The following is a 17,060-nucleotide window of genomic DNA, read 5'->3' on the forward strand; positions in this document are numbered from 1 at the left end:
TAAATAAATAAATAAAATCAAATGAGGTGTGTGAAAAGCCTGGAGCACAGGTTTTTAGTTAGCTGGTAGTTCCCTTCAGTCAGGGCTTCCCCCAGTTTAAGTATCAGAGGTAAGATCAGACAGTTGACATGTGCAAACTGCTCAGGACCGTAGGCCTGAATGACTGTGCCCTCAAGTGTCTACAGTACCCAGAGTGGATTCCTCATTCCTTAAACACTTTCTGTTTCAGTTAAAAAGGCATTACCCCAATGTCTAGGCATTCAGGGAAATCAGGAGGCTACAGAGACCATTAGAATAGTTTCTTCTTGTTTGGAGTAGTTGTGGTTTTTTGTTTTTTTTTGTTTTTTAAGCTATCAGGATGTAATTAACCACAAATAAAAATAAAGTGAAACGAAAGAAACCAAAAACTTGACATCGATTTAGACCAAAATTTTCTCTTACATAAACAAGAAATCTGGAGGAAGGTGATTGTTGGGGTAGCTTTAGCTGCTCAGTAGTGTCGTGAAGGCCCAGGCTCTTTCCTTCCTTTCGCCCTGCCATGCTTGGTGGGTCAGCACCTTTGTCTTTAGGCTTGTCACATCATGGTTACAAGGTGGTGACTGTAGGGGCAGGTGGCGCAAGCTCAGCGGGAGGCCAGCCAGCGCAGAGAGGGCTGGTTTCTGAAGTTCCCGAAAGTGCCCAGCAAGCATACCTTTGTCACAGGTCCATCCCTGTAGCCACATACACACACACACGCACACACACACACACACACACACACACACACACACACACCTGGGACCCACCCACCTTTCTTGAGATCAAGAGCTCTCTGTGGGCACCTAAATGAAATCTGGGTTTTGCCAGCAGGAGCGAAGAAAGGCTCTAGGTACACTTAGCCTGCCACAAGTAGTCTGTTTGTGATGAAGTGGAAGTGGTGAGGGATCCCTCCCAAATATGCCCAGGGCTTTCTCTCAAGCTTTAGGTTGCATTAGAATCCCCAGAAGCGTTGCTAAAACACAGATCCACTCCCAGAGTTTACTATTCTGCGGTTCTGGGAGAGAGCCTGAGGCTTTGCACCTTCGAACAAGTTCCCAGGCGATGCGGATGTTGCTGGTCACAACGCAGCTTGGGGAACACTGCTGTAGGCTGAGAAAACCTGGTTTAGGAACGTTAGCTACAGCAGCGCTTCTCAGTGAGCAGTGGTTTGCCTCCCAGGGCAAGGGAACATTTTGCAATGTCTGGAGACATTGTTATGACTGGCATCAAGTGGGTAGAGGCCAAGGATTCTACAAAGCACAGGATAGCCCTCCACAACAAAGACTTATCTGGCACAAGATGCCAATGGGGCAAAGGTCAAGAAACCCTGGTGTGGAGTGATTTTGCGTGATCAGACCTAATAGGTTCAAAGTAAAACTTCTCCTTAATTTTTCATTAGAAGAAGCACTTTCTGAATAACAATGTTCTTACGTGGAAAGCACAGCCATTCTCAAAGAGGTTTGCCTAGTGGTGGCATTGAGGTATTAATCTGTTTTCTTGTTTGCTCGGATTAGGTGTTACAGTAGCTTGAAATGATCATTTAGCTTTTTGTTCTTTAAAAAAACCCCAACAGGTTTATTGATACAATTAATACACCGTATAGTTCACCCACTTAAAGTGTCCAATTCAATGGCTTTTAGTTGCACATCCATCACCACAATCAATTTTAAAACATTTCACACCCTCAAAAGAAGCCTTGTAGCTGTTGTCCGCCATCCTCAGTTTCCCTCCCCACCCCTAGCCCTGGGCGACAAGGGATCCTCTATTTGCCTCTTCTGGACGTTACATATAAATGGAATAATATAATGTGTGGTCGTTTGTGACTGACTCTTGTCACTCAGCATAATGCTTTCAAGGTTCATCCATAGTGTCACATGAATCAGTACTCCATTACTTTTTGAGGCAGATTCGTGTTCCATTGTACAGATATCCCATATCTTATTTATCCATTCTTCAGGTGATGGTCTTTGGGTCGTTTCTACCTTTTGGCTATTGTGAATGGTGCTAGTGTGAATATTCATATTCAAGTTTTTGTGTGGACATATGTTTTCACTTCTCTTGGAGAAATACCTAGGAGTGGACTTGCTGGGTCATATGGCTCTATGTTTAACCATTTGAGCCAGGCTTTCTCCAAAGAGGCTGTCATTCCCACCAGCAGTGTTTGAGAGTCCCAATATCTCTACATCTTTGCTGGCACCTGCTATTGTCTTTCTGTTTCATTTTAGCCATCCTAGTGGGTGTGAAGTAGTATCTCGTTGTAGCTTTGACTTGCGTTTCCTTAATGCCTAATGACGTTGGACGTCTTTTCATGTGCTCATTGGTGGTAAGTTCAACTTATGTCAGAATCAGAGTTAGAGTCTTGAGCAGAAACCTACAGACAACTGGCCTGCAGAAGTTCAGACTTGGGGCAAGGATCGAGAGCAGACTCCGTTATCAGAGACTGAAGTGGGTTATATCACTGTCCACAGGTATAGCCAAGAACTAGAAACTTAAATTAACAGCTGACTCCATGGAGCAGGATTCAGAATTAGATGTCAGGGGTCAGAAGTCAAGGAGTGTTTCCTGAGTTGGGGATGACTAAAGCTGGTGTTATTTAAGAGGTTATCCTTGGTCCATTCCCCTACTTGGGGGCAAGAAGTCCTGCAGGAGTGAGGCAGGACGAATATCCACATCTGGTGGCAGGCCTCGACAGAGCAAAAAGAGGACACCCGAGAGAGGCGCGCACACACGAGGAGGCAACATAAACTTCCACAGTGCTCAGCTGGGCCTCTATTTAAATTTACTTTGGGGGCGCCTGGCTGGCTTAGTCAGTTGAGCGTCCAACTCTTGATTTCAGCTCAGATCATGATCTCATGGTTTGTGGGATCGAGCCCCGTGTTGGGCTCCGTGCTGTTAGTGGAGCTTGGGATCTTCTCTCTCTCTGCCCCTCCCCTGTTCACACACACACACACACACACACTCTCTCTCTCTCTCTCTCTCTCTCTCAAAATAAAGAAACAAACTCAAAAAATAAACTAAAATAAAATAAGAATAAACTAATAAATAAGCAAACAAATAAATAAATAGAAATTTACTTTTACAGAGACTTCAATGAGAAGCATCACCACCACAAAGTCAAGCTTCGCCGAGTCAAGAACCTTTTACTTCAGGAAGTAGAACTGCGAGACAAGAGAATTGAGCATTTGGAAAATGAAGTCAGAATCCTGCAGCACCAAGTGGAAAAGGTGGGCAGAAGCGAAGAGCTCCCCAAGTTGTCGCTGCTCAACCCATTCGGGAGAGCGCGCTTGGGCGGCAATCCACCCGGTGGCCCCTTTGCAGCCCAGGTTTTCACTTCTTTGCACCTTCTTCCTTTCTTTCTTTCTTTCTTTCTTTCTTTCTTTCTTTCTTTCTTTCTTTCTTTATTTTTATTTATTTTTTTTTAATTTTTTTTTCAATATATGAAATTTATTGTCAAATTGGTTTCCATACAACACCCAGTGCTCATCCCAAAAGGTGCCCTCCTCAATACCCATCACCCACCCTCCCCTCCCTCCCATCCCCCATCAACCCTCGGTTTGTTCTCAGTTTTTAACAGTCTCCTATGCTTTGGCTCTCTCCCACTCTAACCCTTTTTTTTTTTTTTTTCCTTCCCCTCCCCCATGGGTTTCTGTTAAGTTTCTCAGGATCCACATAAGAGTGAAACCATATGGTATCTGTCTTTCTCTGTATGGCTTATTTCACTTAGCATCACACTCTCCAGTTCCATCCACGTTGCTACAAAAGGCCATATTTCATTCTTTCTCATTGCCACGTAGTACTCCATTGTGTACATAAACCACAATTTCTTTATCCATTCATCAGTTGATGGACATTTAGGCTCTTTCCATAATTTGGCTGTTGTTGAGAGTGCTGCTATAAACATTGGGGTACAGGTGCCCCTATGCATCAGTACTCCTGTATCCCTTGGGTAAATTCCTAGCAGTGCTATTGCTGGGTCATAGGGTAGGTCTATTTTTAATTTTCTGAGGAACCTCCACACTGCTTTCCAGAGCGGTTGCACCAATTTGCATTCCCACCAACAGTCTTTGCACCTTCTTTTGATGTGAGTCATCCTTTAAGACCTGCCAGAAAGGATATAAGACTCGTGGGGATGCTGAACCGAATCAGACGCTGAAAATAGCCCGCACTTCCAACTCAGGAGCAGTGTCTGGTCTTCTCTGACATACCCTTCCGAACCACACTCAGTAACTCATTCCTACTCCACGTTGCCCTCATCATGCCTCGAACTCCTGTCGGTCTTAAATGGCAGTGAAAATATATGGCCCCTATTCCTTTAGCAATCCTTGTGGGGTCTCCAAGCCTTTTTCTAAATATCCGTGGTTTCCTTATCCCTGTCCCGTTGCCCCTGTGACTTACTGGTAAGCGAGAAGACAATGAGGCAGATGGCACGGTATTGACTGCAGAATGGTCTTTGAGATCATCAAACGACACAAATTCAAAATGGAGCGCGGCTGACGAGGCCAGTCATGCTTTCCCTTCTTGAGATTCCCTAGCCCATTTCAGAATTTTGAAAACTCGGTCCTCACTCCTAAAATACTCATAGCTATGCACGTGCCAAGGATTCCAGAAGAATTCATGCAATTTCAGTCATTCCACGGGCTGTTATGGGATGGTGAAGAATTCTAGACTACACACATGAGACATTTTTGGATTATAACAGATGGGTCACCAATGTTGGATTCTTAATTAAAAAAATCCTCCTGATACTCTACACTATAGTGAGGGAGAAAAATAAGCTGGAGTTTGCAGTATCCTTTTATCTGGGTACTACATCGCCAAAGACTCAGATCTAGGTTAGACTCACAACTAGGAAAGGTATGCAGAAGAAAGGAGCAATCCTGGCTCATGGGCCCACCGGAAATATTCTGCATTATCACTTTCTTGTACTGCCTGCCTCCCACTTCTAGCCTTACATGACAGAAACAGCCCCCCTCCTTTCAGCAGGCATCTTCTCTTTCTCCCTGACTGTACCGGGTTAAATAGTGTCCTCCACAAAGTCGCGTCTATCCAGAACCTCAGAGTGGGATCTGATTTGGAAATAAGGTCTTTGCAGGTGGGATTTGCAGGTTAAGATGAGGTCATAGTGGATTCGAGTTGGCCCTAAATCAGGGCCCGAAATCCAATATGTCTGATGGCCCTATGAGAAGAGCAGACACACATAGACACGTGCAGGGGAAGATGGATGATGGATGCAGCTCCATCAGGGAGCACCAGGGAGGGCTTGCCAACACCAGAAACTGAGAGAGAGGCGTGGAGCCCCCAGAAGGAACTAACTCACCCAACACCCCAATTTTAGACGTGTGGCCTCCAGGAATGTGAGAAAATCAGTTCCTCTTGTTCTAAGCCATCCAGTTTGTGGTTCTTTGCTACAGCAGCCCTGGAAACCCGACACATCTACCCAGAGAGTGGCAGGTCTCCAGGAAGTACGCTGGAGGAGGCAAGTAAGCAGAGGCTAAGGAAGAGCAGTTGACCCTTTTCTCACTGCCCTTGAAGGGGGCTGTGGACTCTGGCCTTAAACAGACTTGGATGCAAAATCTAGCCCTGCCACTTAATAGTTCTGTGACCTTGCACAAGCCTCTGGGTATCCTTTCCTCATCTGTAAAATGGCATTGCTAGTACCCATCTCACAAGGCTTTTTGTGCAGTTAAAATATGAAATGCCCGTACCTGACACATACAACTTTCCATAGATGTTACTTTCTTCTCTTTTGTGTGTAAGCTCTCCTAGAAACATGTTAACTGGTAGATGCACAGTTCACAAGAGAAATTGTTAATGGAGTAGGAAATACTTAGCCTAGAGAAGGCTGATGTGAGATCTTCTAATGCCACAGTGGTACAAACCTGGAGGTCCTGACTTTACTTAGTTTAGCGTCTGGATCAGAGCCATGAGCATAAAAAAGCTGGGCTCCCTTTCCAAGCACCAAATGTCCAGAAAGCAGTGCCACTTTTTTGGGCTTTGTTCCTTCAGCCTTCTCTTTATAGGGTGAGCCAACTGAGTCTCCTGACTATTGTAAACATCCAAACCAGAGTTCTCCAAATATTTTATCCTTTTATTAGAGAATGTGTCCTGATTTTCTGGCTAAAAAAAAAAAAAAAAGGGTATTTCCAAAGGGCAGGGTGTCAGTAGCCTTCTCCCTCCAGTTTCCTTTCTAATCCAGTTGTAACTGTGGAGTATTATCTGTGGGATGGCTTCTTCTCAATCCTTACCAAAAATGTATTTAAATAAGAGTAGGCAAGATTACTGTTAGACATTGAAGGGTCCCGGATGCAGGACTTTAAAACCTGGAGTGGTTTGTTTCAGAACATAATGTAATATCCTTTCCTATAATTCTTAAATAATAGATGGAGTCTTTTCTGAATGATCTATATTAGTGTCTTTATTAAAAGCAAGAAAGAAAGTTGCCCCTCTTAACTCCATGATTCACACCTGCCAGCAGCTCAATATTCTTCTCCTACCCCAACTCACTCCCGCCATCAGCACGTGGGAACAAACACAGAAGGGTGAGGGCACTTAACACTGACAGTCATTAGTGACATGAGGAGGGCAATTCTACACTTTTGAGCTTCTAGAGTCCTCCCCAACAGTGACATTTATTAATATCTATTGACTCTTTCAGTATAAGAAGTTTAGTATTGTTTTCACAAGACACCCTCCTTTCTCACTTTAGCTATAGCTTCACTAGCTGTTGCTTTCAGGGAAAATTGTTGGTAGAAAATGAAACATGGTGTTAAGATGAAAGTCTCTTCTGCATGATCACTATACGGATATTCTCAGTAGCCAGCTTACCCGCTTGATTTGCCAAGCCAACTGAGACCCTGACACTGGTTGCCAAGTGAGGGGACTAAATGTCCATCCTCTTGCCTTTGCCTTAAGAAGACTATCACCACAATGCAGATGGAGATGTATTATATGAAAAAATGTCAAACTGGAGCTTCAGGGAATTCAGTTGTATTTGTTAGTGATTTGATACCTATGGTATTAGAATAAATATGAGAGGCTTGGGAACTTATTGAAGTTGAGGTCTCAGATATTTTTAAATGTTAACCCAGAAGAATGATTAATTACTCAAAAAAAAATACATGACAAAAAAATAACCAAAATAAACAGAAGAACTCTCTAGCCGACAATGTCAGCAAACAGGTGAAAAACAGACCAGGGGGCAGGAGAGGAAAAGTCAACAAGGGAAATTTGCTGTCAACTTTGTAATTTTTTCTCCTGCTGTGGTAACAAGGGGCTTTATTATCTCTAGGAGAAGGCATTCCAGGACAAGATCATTGCTCAAAATGATTTACTGCTCCTAGAGAAAAGGAGCCTTCTGGAAAAACTCACAGAGAAAGAAGAATTGATCAACAGCAATAAAGGGGTAATATCTTCAGTCCAGAACAAGTAGGTGCAGTCCTGACTGAGGAGCCAATGAACTCTATAAAGGTGTTCCTCCCTCCACAAAGAGATTGCTCCAGAGACTATCCCTTGAGTTTGCAGCCTATCTCATAACTGTTGCTCTGCTGTCTGCTGTTTCCAGTAGTTTATGCAAAAGTTGTGAAATTAAAGAGAAAAAGATCACGGAGGAGGCGGGTCGGCCATTCAGATGGGCTCTTTCACATAGGCATTGCCTGACTGAGGGCCTAGCTATGCTTATTCTGGCCTGTCACTTTGTGTTTTGACACTCATTTGTATCATTTGATACCTATGGAATCAAGAGAGATCGAGAGAGGAACAGGCTCATACTAGTGACTTAAATTCATGAAACCCATAGGATACCTACCCAATGTATTAACTTGTAATGAGAAGTATCCACAGCAAAGATAAATTCACATATTAGCCAGCCCAAGCCCTCTCTCCTCTATAGGAAACTTCAATTATAATCAAAGTTTTCTTGGAGCACAGAATTAGGGCAAAGAGAGTGGGTTGAACTTAACAGATAGTGTCACTAATAATAACTGTAATGAGGGCACCGGGGTGACTCAGTCCTTAAGCATCTGACTTTGGCTCAGGGCATGATCTCACAGTTCATGAGTTTGAGTCCCACACTGGGTAAACTTGAGCCCTGCTTCGGGTAAAACGCAAGCCCTGGGTAAGCCCCTCTTCCCTCCACCCCCCACCTCTCTCTGTGCCCCCTTGCTCACTTGTGCCCTCTCTCTATCTCAAAAACAAACAAACAAACAAACAAAAAAACTATAATGATTAACATTTTTCAAGCACTCACTATGTGCTTGGCACTGTTCTAAACTCTCTCTCTCTCACCAATCCTCACACTAATCCCAGGAGGGAGACACTGGGATTAGACTTATTTCATGGGTGAGAAAGCTAAGGTCCAGAGAGGCTCAGGAACTCAGACAGCCTAGTCACTGACAGAGCGGCGTGTGAACCCCAGTAGCTTGGCCTTAGAGCCCACAGCACCACAGTCTGTGGGGAGATCTGTTCAGCAGATTGGAACTCTCCTTTCTGCTGTTGGGGGCACCTGCTTCTCTGGGCAGACCTGGAGAGTCTCTGATTATCTTTTACTATCTATGTCTCCCCTTTTATGTACTCTAAATAATCCATGGCCCTTCTCAATCTACATCATTGATTTTGACATTCCCAATGCAACTGACTTGTTAGCTGTGCCTTAATATTAATGATATTTCCATATTGTCCTCCTGAAGGCACACTCTGGCCATCTGGATTGGATTTGTATGTTTTCCTTAGAGTAGGTTTCTTCTACAGGATGCTGCTTTCTTTTACAGATGAGAAAAACTGAGGCTCAGATTTGGTTTTTGTCAAGGGTCACACAGCAAGCAAATGGTAGAACCAGAACTCAAACACAAAACACAAAAAAATCTCTGATCAAAACTATGTTTTGATTATGTGTCCCAAATAAACCGTGGTCCTGGAAAATGAGCCTGGTATAGTGATTATACCAGGGCTTATATAACTTCTATAACTCGGGCTTAGAAGTCTGAAAGATCTGGATTGCATCTCGGCTCTCCGATTTTCTGGTTTTATGTTGCTTTTCTCTGAGCTTCAGTTTTCTCATATGTAAGATAGGCTCCATAACAACATCAATTTCATGGAGTTGTAAGGATGAATAAAATGAGCCAATACAGGGGCGCCTGGGTGGCTCAGTTGGTTAAGCGTCTGACTTCGGCTCAGGTCATGATCTCATGGTTCGTGGTTTCAAGCCCCACTTCAGGCTCTGTGCTGACAACTCAGAGCCTGGAGCCTGCTTCTGATTCTGTGTCTCCCTCTCTCTGCCCCTCCCCTGCTCATACTCTGTCTCTCTCTCTCTCTCTCAAAAATAAATAAAAAAAAAAAAACATAAAAAAATTTAAAATAAAAAAAAAATGAGCCAATACATGAACAGTTTTAAGTGTCTACTCTGTGGGTAGGTTATAGTGCCTAAGCGCATGGTAAGTACTTGGTAAATGGTTGCTGCTGCTGCTGCTGCTACCACTACTGCGGCTGTTACTACTACTACTACCACTACTACCACCACTACTGCTGCTACTGCTACTACTACCACTACTACTGCTACTGTTATTGGTGCTACTGCTACTACTACTGCTGCTACTATTACTATTCCTGTTGCTGCTGCTGCTGCTACTACAAAAGTAGAGGATGACTGTATGAGATCAGAACCAGATGCAGTCTGTGTAGCTACAATATTTGAAGGGATGCAGAGTCTCTTGTTTCAGTCCCACCCCTGAATAGGATCGTATCCTTTGTTAAGTTTCTCTGTTGCATACGGCATGTTTCTGTTCTCAATTTGTATTTAATGACTAGGTATAGGCCAGAAGCTTATTAATTTCGACTTCATCTTGGAACATGGTAGGAATTATTCTGCCAAAGTTGGTTCCAAAATCTGGGCAGTGGGCTAAGACCCAGAGCTAGTGGGAAGTGAGGACACAGTTTTGAGTTTTTAGTAATTATTAAATACTATGCATTATTATTATTTATAATAATACTATATTATTAGTAGAAAGTAATAAATTGGTAAAAATACAGAAATTTTTAGTTATTCCTCTGATTTATCCCATTCTTAGAGTACTTCTCCTGGACAAAGAAAATAAGCATTTGCAGGAAACCAGTCTCTGGCTCAAACACCAGGTTGGCTTCTTAGAGAGTATCATAAAGAACATCCAGATTAGCAGAAAAGAGGTAAGCTGGGTGCTGCTATGAGGGCCTTCATATGAAGCCCGGTTGCTAAGACTATTGTGTTCTCTCTCCCCTTCATCTTCCTGTAGCTGTAGGCTGTACTTGGCCTCATGGTGGACTATGGCAAAGAGGCCCATTGGCTGCACCAGGGCAGCACACCCCGAGACTACTCTTGGCCAGCTTTGCTCTTCTTTGGGTCAGCTTTTATTAAGTACTCTCATCCTATGTGATCCCAAAGCAATTTGTGCATGCTTCATAGCTTCTTCCTTAACACTGTATCATCATTGCCTATTTTGCTTCTCTATCTCATCCACTTAGCAGTGAGACCCTGGAGGGCAAGGATTGTATCTCGTATGTCATTGTATCTATAGGCAGGTGCTCCATAAACATTTCAGAGTGAATGAATATTAAATATTTTCACAGATATGCCTCATTCTCAACAACCCTGTTTGCCATGGATTGTTTTCGCCCTGTCTGAGAAATGAGCAAATCTGAGACTCCTAGTGGTAAATGAAGCTAGTCTGGTCTGGCAAGGAGTCAAGCCTGAGGAGAACATCAGAGTCAGAGAAAGAAAGAGAGTCAGAGTCCGAGAAATTATGTTACAAAAATCCAAACAGACAAGTGGCCAAGTCCAGGCAGATGTGGCAAAGAGTATAAGTTCAGAGAAGGTCCAGAGTCTAGCTGGTGAATGTGTCAGCAAGAGGGACTTCAAGGAGCAGAGTTGCATTCTGAATCCAGGAGAGAGGCTGCTTTCTTTCTCCCCTGGCTTATATCACCTCCTAGGTGTTTCATCCCAGGATACTTTATGTAGATCCTGCCTGTTGAGTACTATTGCTATGGGCATAAGACCCTCATCTGGTTTGCTCTAGGAAAGGTGATTATTTCCAAGCTATAGGAGTTGTCTTGTAGATTTTTTTTTTCAAAAGCAGAACTTCCAGAGGCGCCTGGGTGGCTCAGTCAGTTGAGCATCCAACTCCGATTTCAGCTCAGGTCACGATCCCAGGGTTGTGGGATTGAGCCCCGTGCCAGGCACTGCATTGAGTGTGGAGCTTGCTTAAGATTCTCTCTCTCCCCCTCTGCCCCCTCCCCTGCTCATGCTGTTTCTCTCTCTCTCTAAAATAAAACAGGACAAAAAAAACTATTTTTTTAAAAAAGGAGAACTGCCAGATTATATGGCTTAATTTCCAGTAGTTTATGTTTTTGCTTGAGCTACAACTATGCTCAACTGTCTAGTCATTCATGGGTGCCTGGCTGGCTCAATCAGAAGGGCATGTGACTGTTGATCTCAGGGTTGTGAGTTTGAGCCCCACGTTGGGTATAGAGATTACTTAAATAAATAAATATTTTTAAAAAATTGTCTAGTCATTCACTATTTTACTTATTCATTCAACAAACATCCATCAATTCCAGGAACTATGCTATGTCCTAGGAATATGAAGATAGACCCTGTTTCCAGAGGTCTTTAGTCTAGTAGAGAAGGGCAGAGACATACCTGAATAAGCACTATAGTATTATATAGGTGGTGAGTTGGAGCCTTAATGGAGTATATACTAGAACAATAGCTTTGATATCCACAATAGTATCCTCAAACAAAATAAATGTGACATGGGTCAGGATTACACTACATCGAGCTCAATGTTTCACATGTGACAAAAGTACCAACTTATAGCATCTTCATATCTGTTAAACAATCCCAAAATTGTTTTTAAATTTAGAATCTTAAGGATCTTCCAATTCAGCCCCCTCATTTTATACAGGAGGGAGAGAAAACTCAACGAGGTTAAATGACATGCCTGTGTCACACAGCAACTGCTGACATTTCTCATATCTCTTGATTCTCGGTAATTGAGTATCACGCTAAAAACAGGCCAGCATATAGATCCTGAGATCAGATATATCCTAGATCTCTTCCTTCCTTGCAATACCTCAGAAGCTAAAGTGGTGAGAACTTGACCTTTGGCGAGTGCTTACTATGTGCCTGTTATTGTACTAAGCATTTTATGTATATTATCTCATTTAATCTACAACGTAGATTCCCATTTTCACAGCTGAGGAAAACTGAGCTGTAGAGAGGTGAAGTGACATCATTGCCCAGGGCACATAACTAAGAAGTAGAAGAGCACGGACTGAAAACAACTCTCTTCGGCACTTTGTTCCTTGTACTTAGCTGCTATCTCATTATACCCTAAGTCTACTGTTTCCCTTTCAAGGGTATTGGGGTAACTAGGGACCTAGCCTTGTAAGAGACCATATTGCTTCCTGCATTGTAATTCCATCTTTCTTCTCTTCTGGATTATAAATATGCTCCATGAGAGCAGGATCTATGTCCATCATGTTACCCTCTGCATCCCAAGCACTTAGCACTTGAGTTACAGCAACAACTTAATGCAGTCTTTCCTCCTAATCTGTCCTGCCCATGCCTCTAGACTAATCTTCATGAAGCACTACGTGCTTTCATAGTACTTCATCTCATAGTTTCAGAGACTTCCTTTGTCTCTAAGACAAAGTTCATTCCTTCAGCAAATATTTATTAGACATCTATAGGCATTATAATCCAATATAGAATATGGGCCTCATTCTGTTCCCTATATGGTCTAGATATGATGATGTATGAGATACAGTGTCTGCCCTCACAGAACTCAGCCCTAGTGAAAGTGACGCCAGATAGCTGGCAACTACCATACGTTGTGGCAAGTTCTATAATAGCAGTAGGCCCAGAATGCTGTGAAAGCAGAAAGAGCGATATCTAAACCTATCTGGGGTACTTAGGGAAGGCTTCCAGAGTTGTTGATGTCTAAGCCAGGAGAACTGAAGCCACGTAGGAAATACCTTTCTGACATCAAACAAGCCTGATCAAATGAAACCAATCTATTTATGGTTTTCCCCCAAAGCTCTGAGGTTTCCTCCCTCTGGATCTTGTATTTCCCTTACTTGGAAAGACACATCCTACTTTCCTTCTTTCATCTTCCTGGCTTTTGTGTTTTGAAGTCCTACTGTTCCATTAATCTATAGCCAAAGTATATTTACAAAATACACTCTGAGCATTTGACTCAAAACGATGCAATGGCTTCCCACAGTCTTCACAATAAAACCCAAATTTTCCAATGCAGTGTTTGTATCCTCCATGACCTTGCCTCTGTCATTCTTATCCATCTCATCACATCTCATCCCTGGTTGGTTCCTCTCTCCACTCTGGGCTCCACATTGTCTGTGTCCCTGAATTCTATGGCATCAGCTTCAGGCTCTTCCAGGAAATCCCTCTCCCTCCATTGCCTTCTCCCACGCCTTTCTTCCCTCAGATTTTCTCTTGGCTTGTTCCAGCTGTCTCTCAGAATGCAACCTAAATAGCTTCTTTTCCATAGAGCTTTTTCTGAATCCTCCCCTCCCAAAATCTTATCCTCCCCTCCCAAAACCTGGCTTTGTGCCCTTGATAGGTTTTCTCATTGCACCTTATGTGCCAAATCCCAGCTCAGCATTTTACTAGCTGTGTGAAAAAAGGAAACCTTGTTCACCTTCTCGTTCCCTCATCTGGGAAATGAAGTAATCACACTCAAAGGTGACTGTTCCACATAAAAATCTGCATATGAATATTTATAGCAGCATTATTCATAATAGCCAAGAGGTATAAACAAGCCAAATGTCCATCAACTGATGAATGGACACATAAAATGTGGTATATCCACACAACAGAATATCATTCAGCCATAAAAAGGAATGACGTATTGATCCATCTTATAACACAGGTGAGCTTTAAAGATATTATGTGAAAGGAAAAAAGCTGGTCACCAGAATAGGCAAATCTATAAACATAGAAGTAGATGAGTAGTTGCCTAGGGCTGAGGCATTGAGGGATAAGGGGGTATAGTTAAAGGGTATTAGGTTTATATTGGGAGCAATGAAAATGTTCTAAAATTGATTGTAATCATGGTTGTACAACCCTGTGAATACACTAAAAACAATTGAATTGTGTATTTAAAAAAAATTTTTTTTGAGCATTTATTTATTGTTGAGAGACAGAGAGAGATGCAGAGTGTGAGCAGGGAAGGGGCAGAGAGAGAGAGGGAGACACTGAATCTGAAGCAAGCTCCAGGCTCTGGGCTGTCAGCACAGAGCCCGAGGTGGGGCTTGAACTCATGAACTGTGAGATCATGACCTGAGCTGAAGGCAGATGCTTAACCGACTGAGCCACCCAGGTGCCCCTGAATTGTGTATTTTAAATGAGTGAATTATATAGTGTGTGAATTATATCTTCATAAAGCTATTGTAAGAATGAATGAATGAATGAATTTCAGAGATGGCAACTGGGGATAAGGTAGGATAATTAGAATAATGTACATAAATTACCCAATGTAATAGTTGGCAAATAGATGGCCTTCAATAAATATAGCTTCTTTCTCCAAGTATACATACATTCACTTGCTTCAATATATATTGAATATTTACTGAGTTCCTCCCATTGTTAGGTATGTTCACGTTAATTTTCACAACGCTGGAAGATTAGGTATTGTTATTCTCTCATTTTAGATGTAGGAAACAAAACTCAGGAAGGTGACAAGACATATCAGAGTCTAATTAGTAGAGCCAGAATTCAAGCCTGGTCCTCTCGGTCTAGTAAAATTTCTTTTCTTTTTTTTAACATTTATTCATTTTTTTTTTTTTTTTGAGAGACAGAGAGAGACAGAGCATGAGTAGGGGAGGGGCAGAGAGAGAGGGAGACACAGAATCCAAAGCCGGCTCCAGGCTCTGAGCTGTCAGCACAGAGCCCTACACGGGGCTCGAACTCATAGACTGTGAGATCATGACCTGAGCTGAAGTAGGACACTTAACTGACCGAGCCACCCAGGCGCCCCTAGTAGAATTTCTAATGCATTATAAATTTCTCTGAATGCTAGTTTTTTCCTCCTTATAAAAGCTTCTCATTTATTTCAACACAACCAAGAATTTCTTACAGGAACTAGTTGGCGTGCATCAAAGGTTAAACAGAGGTCCAAGTTTAGGGGAATCAATAAGCCTCCATAACTGTATGTAAAATTTGGTCTGTGTTGATTGGTTCCTGTGAGAAAGGGTATTTGGTTTGTTTGTTTTTAATATTTATAATATTTTTAATATTTGTTTTAATGTTTGTTTAATATTAATTAAATATTAATTTTTTTAATGTTTATTTATTTTTGAGAGAGACAGAGACAGAATACGAGTGGGTTAGGGGCAGAGAGAGAGGGAGACACAGAATCCGAAGCAGGCTCCAGGCTCTGAGCTGTCAGAACAGAGCCTGACACGGGGCTTGAACTCACGAGCTGTGAGATCATGACCTGAGCCAAAGTCGGATGCCCAACCGACCAAGCCACCCAGACGCCCCAAGGGTATTTGGTTTTTAAAGTCATAGGATTTACCAAAACATAGATACTTTTTATCCATGATTTAAAGGGACATAAAATGTTTACCAGAGTATTAAATAAAAACTTACCTGAAAGTAGAATGGACTGATTATATCAGCCAATATAAAGTAACTCATGTATAAAAATAGATATAAAAAGCTGGCTTACAATGAAAGCGCTAATACAAAAGTGTAAGATTTATAATTGCCAAATATTCTTCAGGTATTTAGGGATTACATTTTCTTCAGTTTTATCGAGATGTAATTGACATATAACATTCATTGTGTAAGTTAAAAGTATCCGGCATAATGATTTGATATATGTATACAATGCAAAATGATTATCGCATTAAGATTAGTTAACATCTATCACCTCACATAGTTTTTTTCCCTTGTGATGAGAACTTTTATAAGATCTACTCTCTCAGCAACTTTCAAATATACAGTACACTATTGTTGACTATAGTCTTCATGTTGTACATTACATCCCCAGAATTGATCTTATAACTGGAAGTTTGTACATTTTGACCATCTTCACCTAATTCCTCCAACCACTACACCCCCACCTCTGGCAACCACAAATCTGATCTCTGCTTCTAGGAATTTGGTTTTTGGTGTTTTGTTTTTTTTTTACATTGTACGTATATGTAAGATCATGAAGTATTTGTCTTTCTCTAATTAACTTATTTTACTTAGCATAATGCTCTCAAGGTCCATCCATGTCGTTGCAATTGGCAAGATTTCCTTCTTTTTTCATGGTTGAATAACATTCCGTGTGTGTGTGTGTGTGTGTGTGTGTGTGTGTCACATTTGCTTTACCCATTTATCTGTCCATGGTGTTGTAAATAATGCTGCTACAAACCTGGGGAGGGTGAAGATATCTTCAGACAGTGATTTCATTTTCTCCAGCTATCCAGAAGTAGAATTGCTGGATCATATGGTATTTCTATTTTTAATTTTTTGAGGAAACCCCATACTGTTTTCCATAGTGGCTGCACCAATGTACATGCCTGCCAACTATGCACAACTATCCTTTTCTCCACAACCTCACCAGCATTTGTTTTCTCTTGTCTTTTTTATGATGGCCATCCTAACAGGTATGTAGTGAGGGGATCAAATCTTTAACCAAAAATGTATATAAAGTATAAGTTTTAGGATAGTATGGCCAATGGCTTATTATTATAATTTTAAATATTCATCCTTTCTTTTCTTTTAGGAGACAAAAATTAGTAACATCCCTGAATTTGAAGTATTTTATAAAATCTTGCCCCTTCCAAACTCCAGGTTAGTAAAGCCAAGACAATCAACTGCATGCTTGAGACTCATGTCTGCCTAACTCATCCTGAGTTGCTTGTTGTCTTGAAGAAACATAGCATTTGGGGGTAATTTTGTTTTATATTTAGTATTTGAATCCTTTTCCAATTCCTTTTCTCTTTCCACTTTTTCACTCCTGCACCTGACAGAATCTTGACTTAAGGTAGAAAGTAATCATAAA

General features: G+C 41.8%; 1 protein-coding gene across 4 annotated transcripts in view; it reads left to right on the forward strand.

Moving 5' to 3' along the window:
- Positions 1 to 17,060, forward strand: part of CCDC30 (coiled-coil domain containing 30) — a 125,940-nt gene that overhangs the window by 108,373 nt on the left and 507 nt on the right. For all 4 annotated transcript variants that reach the window (XM_042996827.1, XM_042996824.1, XM_042996823.1 and 1 more), the window contains 4 exons: positions 3,101 to 3,242; positions 7,307 to 7,443; positions 10,080 to 10,194; positions 16,782 to 16,849. In XM_042996827.1, coding sequence (XP_042852761.1) covers positions 3,101 to 3,242; positions 7,307 to 7,443; positions 10,080 to 10,194; positions 16,782 to 16,849 — 462 coding nt within the window. The remainder of the gene's footprint in view (positions 1 to 3,100; positions 3,243 to 7,306; positions 7,444 to 10,079; positions 10,195 to 16,781; positions 16,850 to 17,060) is intronic.

Source organism: Panthera tigris, chromosome C1 (genome assembly GCF_018350195.1).
Source record: "Panthera tigris isolate Pti1 chromosome C1, P.tigris_Pti1_mat1.1, whole genome shotgun sequence".
NCBI lineage: Eukaryota > Metazoa > Chordata > Mammalia > Carnivora > Felidae > Panthera > Panthera tigris.